The sequence below is a fragment of the Salvelinus fontinalis genome, chromosome 18, assembly GCF_029448725.1.
Source record: "Salvelinus fontinalis isolate EN_2023a chromosome 18, ASM2944872v1, whole genome shotgun sequence".
NCBI classification, from domain to species: Eukaryota; Metazoa; Chordata; class Actinopteri; order Salmoniformes; family Salmonidae; genus Salvelinus; species Salvelinus fontinalis.
Genome location: NC_074682.1, coordinates 40384550 through 40396773, shown reverse-complemented (window position 1 = coordinate 40396773; position 12224 = coordinate 40384550). Strand labels below are relative to the sequence as shown.

At 44.7% G+C, this 12224-nt stretch overlaps 1 protein-coding gene across 2 annotated transcripts in view; it reads left to right on the top strand.

The window, feature by feature from the left end:
- LOC129815502 (FYVE, RhoGEF and PH domain-containing protein 5-like) overlaps positions 1 to 12224 on the top strand; it is a 59153-nt gene that overhangs the window by 23527 nt on the left and 23402 nt on the right. For both annotated transcript variants that reach the window (XM_055869392.1, XM_055869391.1), the window contains exons 3-7: positions 2873 to 3023; positions 3141 to 3199; positions 6609 to 6639; positions 7732 to 7883; positions 8169 to 8325. In XM_055869392.1, coding sequence (XP_055725367.1) covers positions 2873 to 3023; positions 3141 to 3199; positions 6609 to 6639; positions 7732 to 7883; positions 8169 to 8325 — 550 coding nt within the window. The remainder of the gene's footprint in view (positions 1 to 2872; positions 3024 to 3140; positions 3200 to 6608; positions 6640 to 7731; positions 7884 to 8168; positions 8326 to 12224) is intronic.

The window sequence follows — 12224 nt, the reverse complement described above, 5'->3', positions numbered from 1 at the left end:
ACTTTATAGACTTTATATCAATGAAAAAGCTGTATGAAGATAAGAGTTCATGTTGTGGTCTGTAGATAAAGACATTAATGATTGAAACAGCATACATACAGCGCGTTGGAGTGGGCAGATAGAATCTTGAAACATTACTCTAACACCGTCATTGTTCTCTTCCTGAACAAATGTTTTTTAATTCGTTTCTCTAAGAGCCTTTGAGTTTTATGAGCCATTCATCAACTGGCGACACCGTGGCCTATGAGAGATCACTCTGGGGTTGATTAATCCTCCTTTCCATTGACATGACATCTTCCTCTTAATTTCCTATAAAGACGCGTTACCAGATCTCTCTGTGTTGGTTTGGAAATGGACACCAGCTGAAGACAAGCTGTGTCTCACTGTGTCTCCGGACTTCATATTCATCTGAAGAATGTTTTTTATTATGTTTCATAATTTTTTTATCTGTTTAACAATCAGAGTTTTGTCTTTTATGGATTTGATCCATTGCCCATCCGATGAATTCCTCCCTGTAAATGTCCTTTGGTTTAGCAATATCTTTGATGGGGTCACTACTGCCCCTCTCTCTCTCTCCCTCCCTCCCTCCCTCCCTCCCTCCCTCCCTCCCTCCCCTCCCTCCCTCCCTCCCTCCCTCCCTCCCTCCCTCCCTCCCTCCCTCCCTCCCTCCCTCCCTCCCTCCCTCCCTCCCTCCCTCCCTCCTCTCTCTCTCTCTCTCTCTCTCTCTCTCTCTCTCTCTCTCTCTCTCTCTCTCCTCTCTCTCTCTCTCCTCTCTCTCTCTCTCTCTCCTCTCTCTCTCTCTCTCTCTCTCTCTCTCTCTCTCTCTCTCTCTCTCTCTCTCCTCTCTCTCTCTCTCTCTCTCTCTCTCTCTCTCTCTCTCTCTCTCTCGCTCCCTCTCTCTCTCTCTCTCTCTCTCGCTCTCTTGCTCCCTCTCTTGCTCCCTCTATCTCTCTCTCTCTCTCTCTCTCTCTCTCTCTCTCTTTCACACTCTTTCACACTCTCTCTCTCTCTCTCTCTCTCTCTCTCACACTCTCAGTCTCTCTCTCCCTCATCATCTGCCAGATTTCAGTTTACCAACAAAAATGTTATGGTATTGCACTGTGTGTGTGACTGTTTGTTGATGTACTGTACATATGAAGAGATTCATTCCAAAACGCTATATATCCATTTTCAGAAATGTTGGTAATTAGCTTTTTTTGTTAAAGAACTTATGAAAGAGATTGGTGTGTTTTTACATGATCTAATCATGGCATGGGGTTGTTTAATGACAGACATGTACAGTATTTGTTTGAAATCTATCACTTGATGGTTTCATTTCAGAGAGACAAATAATCATGTTTTTTGCAAGACTATATAAGTAGTACTGCTAGGTTTTACACAGTCAAATGTAACAAATAACTACATTTTTTTATAGAGAACCTTAGAAATGATACATTTGTGGCATCAATGTTAGTATTATTTGTATTGTTATTAACCAATACAGTAATATGACATCTTTATATAGACATTTACATTTGACATTTTGGTCATTTAGCAGATGCTCTTATCCAGTGCGACTTATAGTTAGTGTTAATATTGAGTTGCACCCCCCCTCTCTTTTACCCTCAATTCCTCGGGGCATGGACTCTACAAGGTGTCCAAAGCGTTCCACAGGGATGCTGGCCCATGTTAACTCCAATGCTTCCCACAGTTATTTCAAGTTGGCTGGATGTCCTTTGGGTGGTGGACCATTCTTTGAATTTTTATTTCAACTTTTACCCCTTTTTCTTCCCAATTTCATTATATCCAATTGGTGGTTGCAGTCTAGTCCCATCGCTGCAACTCCCGTACGGACTCAGGAGAGGCAAAGGTCGAGAGTCCTCCGAAACATGACTCTGTCAAGCCGCACTGCTTCTTGACACACTGCACGCTTAACCAGGAAGCCAGCTGCACCAATGTGTCAGAGGAAACACTGTACAACTGGCAACCAAAGTCAGTGTGCGGGCGCCCGGCCCGTCACAGGAGTCGCTGGAGTGCGATGGGACTAGGAAATCCCAGCCAGGCCCAAACCCTACACTGCGCCGCCTTATGGGTCTCCCGTACATGGCCGGCTGTTCACAGCCCGGGATCGAACCTGGATCTGTAGTGACGCCTCAAGCACTGCGATGCAGTGCCTTAGACCACTGCGCCACTCTGGAGGCCCCACATGGGAAACTTTTGAGCATGAAAAAATCCAGCAGTGTTGCAGTTCTTGAAACACAAAAACCGGTGCACCTACTACCATACCCCGTTCAAAGGCACCTACTACCATACCCCGTTCAAAGGCACCTACTACCATACCCCGTTCAAAGGCACCTACTACCATACCCCGTTCAAAGGCACTTTGAACCCATCACCCATCTTTTGTCTTGCCATTGACCCTCTGAAAGGCACACATACACAATCCATGTCTCAATAGTCTCAAGGCTTAAAAATCCTTCTCTTCTTTAGCCTGTCTCCTCCCCTTCAGCTACACGGATTTAAGTGGATTTAACAAGTGACATCAATAAGGGATCATAGCTTTCACCTGGATTCACCTTGTCAGTCTATGTCATGGAAAGATTAGGTGTTCATAATGGTTTGTACACTCAGCGTATAGCATTTTGCAAATAAAACACATTTCAATATACATTTAAAATCTATTAATAAAAAATCTGAGAAGAGTAATATTTTACACACACATGATGATACCCATAATCAATCATTTCTAGTGAAAAAACATGTGTTTTGGAAATAAACTCTCATATGTTGATACGTATGTGTGTGTTTGTTGACCTGTGTGTGTTTGTTGACCTGTGTGTGTGAAGTGTGAACTACAGTATACTGATACTCTGATTCGGTCCTGTTCATTTAGTGCCTATACAGAACCCTACACCGTGTGCTCCCTAGCTGTTGGTCCCCCTGGTGGGTCATCGGGTGAGGCGAGGGGAGGGACAGCTGAGGAGGACCAAGGACGCACCTCTGAGGAGGAGGAGGGAGGAGAAGATAACACATATGGCAGACAGGTGAGACTTCAAAACCTTTGAGACCGCTTGAGTGTTAAAAAATAAGTTAAGATATTGCTATTGTATTATGTTTGCTATTCAACAGAGATTTGTTAGTGATAATGTTGTTCTTGACAGAGCGACGGTCGATCCAGAGCCTTCTACATTGCCAAAGAGCTGGTGGACACTGAGAGATTGTGAGTATCACATAGAACAGGTATTCCCAAGCTGGGGTACGCGCAATGCCGTAGGGGGTACGCCAAATAAAAATGTGATTCTCATTTTCTGCACATTTTCAAACAGTCCATTTATATTTTCCAACGGGGCTATACATTTGGCTGAGTTTTATTTCTTGCCTGAGTAGCCTCGTTACACTGCCAAGAATAAAATTCAACCATCTAGTGTTCAGCGAAATAACAATGCAATGTCAAATATAGGTAGCCTAGTCAAATAATCACATTAACCGTTACTCTCTCGCGGGAAGCTGCTGCTCATGCTGAAATCTGTACTGATGGCGCAAAAGCCATGATAGGGAGACATAGTGGAATGGTAATGCGCGTGCGTGCCAGCAGTTGCTCCCGACGCCACATGGGTACACTGCAGCATCCACTGAGAGGTTCTTGCTGCCAAGGGAATGCCTGACAGCTTGAAAGACGTTTTGGGCACTACAGTGAAAATGGTTAACTTTGTTAAAGCAAGGCCCCTGAACTCTCATGTATTTTCTGCACTATGCGATGATATGGGCAGCGACCATGTAACGCTTTTACAATGCTGGTTACCATTGGCAAAGTATTAACACATTTTTTAAAATTGAGAGACGAGCTTAAAGTTGTCTTTACTGGCCATAATTTTCACTTATCTGACCGCTTGCATGATGACGAGTTTCTCACACGACTGGCCTATCTGGGTGATGTTTTTTCTCACCTGAATGATCTGAATCTAGGATTACAGGGACTCTCTGAAACTACACTGCTCAAAAAAATAAAGGGAACACTTAAACAACACAATGTAACTCCAAGTCAATCACACTTCTGTGAAATCAAACTGTCCACTTAGGAAGCAACACTGATTGACAATACATTTCACATGCTGTTGTGCAAATGGAATAGACAAAAGGTGGAAATTATAGGCAATTAGCAAGACACCCCCAAAAAAGGAGTGATTCTGCAGGTGGTGACCACAGACCACTTCTCAGTTCCTATGCTTCCTGGCTGATGTTTTGGTCACTTTTGAATGCTGGCGGTGCTCTCACTCTAGTGGTAGCATGAGACGGAGTCTACAACCCACACAAGTGGCTCAGGTAGTGCAGTTCATCCAGGATGGCACATCAATGCGAGCTGTGGCAAAAAGGTTTGCTGTGTCTGTCAGCGTAGTGTCCAGAGCATGGAGGCGCTACCAGGAGACAGGCCAGTACATCAGGAGACGTGGTGGAGGCCGTAGGAGGGCAAGAACCCAGCAGCAGGACCGCTACCTCCGCCTTTGTGCAAGGAGGTGCACTGCCAGAGCCCTGCAAAATGACCTCCAGCAGGCCACAAATGTGCATGTGTCAGCATATGGTCTCACAAGGGGTCTGAGGATCTCATCTCGGTACCTATTGGCAGTCAGGCTACCTCTGGCGAGCACATGGAGGGCTGTGCGGCCCCACAAAGAAATGCCACCCCACACCATGACTGACCCATCGCCAAACCGGTCATGCTGGAGGATGTTGCAGGCAGCAGAACGTTCTCCACGGCGTCTCCAGACTCTGTCACGTCTGTCACATGTGCTCATGTGCTCAGTGTGAACCTGCTTTCATCTGTGAAGAGCACAGGGCCCCAGTGGCGAATTTGCCAATCTTGGTGTTCTCTGGCAAAAGCCAAACGTCCTGCACGGTGTTGGGCTGTAAGCACAACCCCCACCTGTGGACGTCGGGCCCTCATACCACCCTCATGGAGTCTGTTTCTGACCGTTTGAGCAGACACATGCACATTTGTGGCCTGCTGGAGGTCATTTTGCAGGGCGCTGGCAGTGCACCTCCTTGCACAAAGGCGGAGGTAGCGGTCCTGCTGCTGGGTTGTTGCCCTCCTACGGCCTCCTCCACGTCTCCTGATGTACTGGCCTGTCTCCTGGTAGCGCCTCCATGCTCTGGACACTACGCTGACAGACACAGCAAACCTTTTTGCCACAGCTCGCATTGATGTGCCATCCTGGATGAACTGCACTACCTGAGCCACTTGTGTGGGTTGTAGACTCCGTCTCATGCTACCACTAGAGTGAGAGCACCGCCAGCATTCAAAAGTGACCAAAACATCAGCCAGGAAGCATAGGAACTGAGAAGTGGTCTGTGGTCACCACCTGCAGAATCACTCCTTTTTTGGGGGTGTCTTGCTAATTGCCTATAATTTCCACCTTTTGTCTATTCCATTTGCACAACAGCATGTGAAATTTATTGTCAATCAGTGTTGCTTCCTAAGTGGACAGTTTGATTTTACAGAAGTGTGATTGACTTGGAGTTGCATTGTGTTGTTTAAGTGTTCCCTTTATTTTTTGAGCAGTGTATATTCAATGTGCGTTACACAATTGAGGCTATGATTAAGAATTTGGAGCTCTTCTTTGTCTGCATTAACAAGGACAACACACAGGTCTTTCCATCATTGTATGATTTTTTGTGTGCAAATTAACTCAGACAATGTCAAATGTGATATAGCGAAGGACCTGAGTGAGTTGGGTGCGCAATTACGCTGGTACTTTCCCGAAAGGGTGACCCAAACAACTGGATTCGTTATCCCTTTCATGCCCTGCCTCCAGTCCACTTACCGATATCTGAACAAGAGAGCTTCATCGAAATTCCAACAAGCGGTTCTGTGAAAATGTTATTTAATCTGAAGTCACTGCCAGATTTCCAGATTGGGCTGCGCTCAGAGATTCCTGCCTTGGCAAATCACGCTGTTAAGACACTGATGCCCTTTGCAACCACGTACCTATGTGAGAGTGGATTCTCGGCCCTCACTAGCATGAAAACTAAATACAGGCACAGACTGTATGTGGAAAATGATTTAAGACTGAGACTCTCTCCAATACAACCCAACATTGCAGAGTTATGTGCATCCTTTCTAGCACCCCCTTCTCATTAACCTGTGGTGAGTTATTCACAATTTTTGATGAACAAATAAGGTTTTATATGTAAGATGGTTAAATAAAGAGCAAAATTATCGATTATTAATATATTATTATTTGTGCCCTGGTCCTATAAGATCTCTTTGTCACTTCTCACGAGCCGGGATGTGACAAAAACTTACACTCATTCTTATGTTTAATAAATGTATCGTATAGTGTGTGTGTGTGTGGCAGGCTTACAATGATGGCAAAAAACAACATTTGACAGTGCGCTGACCCTGGTGCTAGAGGGGGTACACAGCTGGAGGTTGAATGTTTGAAGGGGTACGGGACTATAAAAAGTTTGGGAACCACTGACATAGAACACTAATGATCAGCATCACTGTAACTCTGTAACATTGTTGTGTCCCTTTCACCTTGTTCTTTCACCTTAATAACCTGGAAATTGATGCATTTTTACATTTGTCTGCACATGGAAACCTGACAGTGCCTCAATTTGTCTCTCTGCAGACATGTGAAAGCCCTCAAGCTTCTCCAGGTGGTAAGTATCAAGAAGTCTTTGAACTTGACATGTTTTTATTGATGATTTTACCCCTTACTTTCATGGGGCAAAATCTGCTCCAAGAAAGCTACCTGTCGTCTTTTAGTGCCCCTATGAGCTGGGTAGGAGAAAGATACAGAAGATGAGGCGTAAGGGTTAGGATGGTAATCTACAGTGATATGTTTGGTACTTGGTACAGCAGTATAGTAGTCGGAACACTAGCAGCCATGAGTTCAAATGGCAAACAGTACTTTTTAGTCTGTGGAAAGTCAAATCGTGTAAATCACAGACAAGATAGAATCAATGGGATGGCTTTGAATGATGTAATGGAGGGTTACCTTCAGACTGGAGAACAGTGCTGTCTGCACAAGCTGTGGAAGAGTTTTTAGCAGCAGAGCAACTATCCTATTTTAGAGGAAGGTAAGTGGTTCATTGCACATTTCAAGAAGAAGGCAAGGGATTTGGAATGCAACCCTTCTGGGGTCAAAGTTCATCTCGGTGCACTTCTCTCTGCATTACATCACAATGTCTGTCACCCCTCTCCCGAGAAACCAGGGTGGGGTTGGTAAGGCGCTTCAAAAAGTGGGTCAGCTCATCATGGTTAATGGATTGACACAGCAATTTTAGTGTGTATTATTTCTGGGTGAAAAGAAGAGAACCTGTTGTTGTGATCAGAGACGTAATCGTAAGATGTTAATGAAAATTCCATCACAAAATGTGGCAATGCCCCTATTGCAGTCATTGATAGGGTACTGCGTTATACTTCTGTATATGTAGGCAAGTAAACATACATGTACCATAGCAGGCCTACATCTTATGGCTTATGGAAATAATCTAGTGCTCTGGCTCTGTACATTATAGGAGCTAACTGGCTGCCTCATGCAGTCATTAGCAGTCTGTCTAAAAATAGACATCATGACCGACAGACAGACAGACCGACATAATGCTCAGAGATTCCCATTTTTGTTGTGTGAATGGAGGACTCTTCCAGCCGTAGGGCTGGCAGCACTGATTGACTTCATAAAATGAGTGTGTGTCATGTACAGTATGTTAATAACCCATATAATCAAATCATGTTCATCTCTGTGTCAGGACTTCAGGGAGGCGGTGGGGGCTGCAGTAGGGGATGAGGGAGATCCTGTGCTGGAGGAGGAGAGGCTAAGGGAGATCCTCAACAAGCTGCCTGATGTTTACACTCTGCACCGCAGAATCCTCACCGAGTTAGAGAACCGCATCCGACAGTGGTGAGACACTGCAGACTCTACACCACACACACACACACACACACACACACACACACACACACACACACACACACACACACACACACACACACACACACACACACACACACACACACACACACACACAGCCGACACACACAGTACTCATGACCGACAGAACACACATTAATGCAGCACAGAGGTCATTCATCAGATCAGATGGACCATGTGTCTGCTGCATACTGAGCACAGTGTCTAGTGTGCAATCCTTCATTTTTCTTCATACCATTCTTTCTCTTCCTTCAGGGAAGAGAGCCAGAGGATTGCGGATGTCATCCTATCCAGGAAGTTGGAGTTTGTGGTCTTCACGGCCTACATTGGTCACTACGACCGCAGCATGAGCCTGCTGGACGAAAGCTGCCGGACCTCGCCCGCCTTCTCAGCCATCGTCAGCCAGTATGAGGTCAGACAGCAGGGCTGTTTAAAGTCAAGTCAGGACTGTTCATAGCAAACAGACTGTTTTTGGAATAAGACCAGAGAAGATACGGGAGGTTTCTCTTAGGTTTCTCTCTGTATGCAGGCTCTGAACCCACAGTGAGCTATTTGTTAGCCAGTTTCAGCTTTCCGTGCACAATGTTAGATGAGTGTGAGAATGTCATGCTATGCCACCTAAAACACATCCTGTGGCAGGGAACTGCAGGCCATCCTTCTGTCTCTGCTGAAGAGTGGACTTTTCTGTGGAATATCATTCTTACTTTTAATCAGGTGTATGTTGATTACTGTTTAATTTCCAGCTCTTATTCTATACAGTATGCACCCATACACATGACAGATAATAACTAATGACTAATGACAGATAATAACCCAGTGTCTTAGAACTTAGCACAAACCCAGTTTACATCATTTACTTATTTAATTTATACTCAATACAATAAAATACATATTAGCTGTATGCTTTGAGAAAATCGACCCACTTCACTTGGTTTTAAAAAGGACACATATCAGAAATAGACCTAAAAGTACCAAACTAAAGATCAAACCTGATATACAATATCATAGAACAAAAACATACACTTATAAAAAACAACTAAATATGCTAAATGTAGGCATAAACTTAAAAGTTATCTGATATTGACAGTTTCAGTTTCAGTTTGATTAACATACTGTAATTCACATCATCAGACTGTTTGACATCTGGTCCAGCTGCTCTGCTCCTCTTCTTCAGTAACAATGTTATAACCACAATGACTGCTATAACCACAATGACTGCTATAACCACAATGACTGCTATAACCACAATGACTGCTAGAACCACAATGACTGCTAGAACCACAATGACTGCTAGAACCACAATGACTGCTAGAACCACGATGACTGCTAGAACCACGATGACTGCTAGAACCATGATGACTGCTAGAACCACAATGACTGCTAGAACCACAATGACTGCTATAACCACAATGACTGCTATAACCACAATGACTGCTATAACCACGATGACTGCTATAACCACGATGACTGCTATAACCACAGTGACTGCTATAACCACAGTGACTGCTATAACCACAGTGACTGCTATAACCACAGTGACTGCTATAACCACAGTGACTGCTATAACCACAATGACTGCTATAACCACGATGACTGCTATCACCACGATGACTGCTATCACCACAGTGACTGCTATAACCACGATGACTGCTATAACCACAATGACTGCTATAACCACGATGACTGCTATAACCACAATGACTGCTATAACCACAGTGACTGCTATAACCGCAATGACTGTTATAACCACAATGACTGCTATGACCACAATGACCGCAATGAGCGCTGACACAATACTAAAGGAGAAGTACAGGAGGTGTCTGGTCTCTGTTAAAATGTTACTGTACATGCAATATCAAGCCATGTGTATGTGTGTAAAATAGTTCCTTCTGAAATTGTATTATAATGTTTTCATGGAGTTGCTATATCATAATGAGTATGTAATTATGTATTGGCACTTACCTATGCTTGTTGGTTGGGTGGTTGTTGTTGTTTGGGTGGTTGGCTGGTGGTTGTTGTTGTTTGGGTAGTGGTTGTTGTTGGTTGGTTAGTGGTTGTTGTTGGTTGGGTGTTGGTTGATATGGTGGTTGGGTGGTTGGTTGGTGGTTGTTGTTGGTTGGGTAGTGGTTGTTGTTGGTTGGGTAGTGGTTGTTATTGGTTGGTTAGTGGTTGTTGTTGGTTAGGTGTTGGTTGATATGGTGGTTGTTGGTTGGGTAGTGGTTGTTTTTGGTTGGGTAGTGGTTGTTGTTTTTTGGGTAGTGGTTGTTGGTTGGGTGGTTGTTGGTTGGGTGGGTAGTGGTTGTTGTTGGTTGGGTAGTGGTTGTTGTTGGTTGGGTAGTGGTTGTTGTTGGTTGGGTAGTGGTTGTTGTGTTTTTTATTTTTTTGATTAGGCGGTTGTTGTTGGTTGGGTGGTTGTTGTTGGCTGGTTGTTGTTGTTGGTTGGGCGGTTGTTGTTGTTGGTTGGGTGGTTGTTGTTGTTGTTGTTGGTTAGGTGGTTGTTGTTGGCTGGGTGGTTGTTGGGTGGGTGGGTGGTTGTTGGTTGGGTAGTGGTTGTTGTTGCTTGGGTAGTGGTTGTTGTTGGTTGGGTGTTGGTTGTTGTTGGTTGGGTAGTGGTTGTTGTTGGTTGGGTAGTGGTTGTTGGTTCGGTGGTGATTGATGTTGGTTGGGTAGTGGTTGTTGTTGGTTGGGTAGTGGTTGTTGGTTCGGTGGTGATTGATGTTGGTTGGGTAGTGGTTGTTGTGTTTTTTTTTGTTGATTAAGCGGTTGTTGTTGGTTGGGTGGTTGTTGTTGGCTGGTTGTTGTTGTTGGTTGGGCGGTTGTTGTTGTTGTTGGTTGTTGTTGGTTAGGTGGTTGTTGGGTGGGTGAGTGGTTGTTGGTTGGGTAGTGGTTGTTGTTGCTTGGGTAGTGGTTGTTGTTGGTTGGGTGTTGGTTGTTGTTGGTTGGGTAGTGGTTGTTGTTGGTTGGGTAGTGGTTGTTGGTTCGGTGGTGATTGATGTTGGTTGGGTAGTGGTTGTTGTTGGTTGGGTAGTGGTTGTTGTTGGTTGGGTAGTGGTTGTTGGTTCGGTGGTGATTGATGTTGGTTGGGTAGTGGTTGTTGTTGGTTGGGTAGTGGTTGTTGTTGGTTGGTTAGTGGTTGTTGTTGGTTGGGTAGTGGTTGTTGTTGGTTGGGTAGTGGTTGTTGGTTCGGTGGTGATTGATGTTGGTTGGGTAGTGGTTGTTGTTGGTTGGGTAGTGGTTGTTGTTGGTTGGGTAGTGGTTGTTGTTGGTTGGGTAGTGGTTGTTGGTTCGGTGGTGATTGATGTTGGTTGGGTAGTGGTTGTTGTTGGTTGGGTAGTGGTTGTTGTTGGTTGGGTAGTGGTTGTTGTTGGTTGGGTAGTGGTTGTTGGTTCGGTGGTGATTGATGTTGGTTGGGTAGTGGTTGTTGTTGGTTGGGTAGTGGTTGTTGTTGGTTGGGTAGTGGTTGTTGTTGGTTGGGTAGTGGTTGTTGTTGGTTGGGTAGTGGTTGTTGGTTCGGTGGTGATTGATGTTGGTTGGGTAGTGGTTGTTGTTGGTTGGGTAGTGGTTGTTGTTGGTTGGGTAGTGGTTGTTGTTGGTTGGGTAGTGGTTGTTGGTTCGGTGGTGATTGATGTTGGTTGGGTAGTGGTTGTTGTTGGTTGGGTAGTGGTTGTTGTTGGTTGGGTAGTGGTTGTTGTTGGTTGGGTAGAGGTTGTTGTTGGTTGGGTAGTGGTTGTTGTTGGTTGGGTGGTTTTTGGTTGGGTAATGGTTGTTGTTGGTTGGTTAGTGGTTGTTGTTGGTTGGGTGTTGTTAAATATGGTGGTTTGGTGGTTGTTGGTTGGGTAGTGGTTGTTGTTGGTTGGGTAGTGGTTGTTGTTGGTTGGGTAGTGGTTGTTGTTGGTTGGGTAGTGGTTGTTGGTTGGGTGGTGATTGTTGTTGGTTAGGTAGTGGTTGTTGGTGGTTGGGTAGTGGTTGTTGTTGGTTGGGTAGTGGTTGTTGGTGGTTGGGTAGTGGTTGTTATTGGTTGGGTAGTGGTTGTTATTGGTTGGGTGTTGGTAGATATGGTGGTTGTATGGTCTATAACGTGAGAGGAGATGATCAATGATTTTTTTTCCACGGCAGAAGCACTTATAGAGGCACTGTTACAACAGGTATGGCCACTTTCTAGAGGCAAAATATTTTAATGCCTTTCAAATGATAATCGTTGTCATGAGTGTTTATGAAGACATTGTGTTTGGTCTAGTAGGCTACACTCTATGCTACTGCCAGATCTGGGACAGAGATGTATGATAATGGCTCTGGTCAGGGAGTCAGATA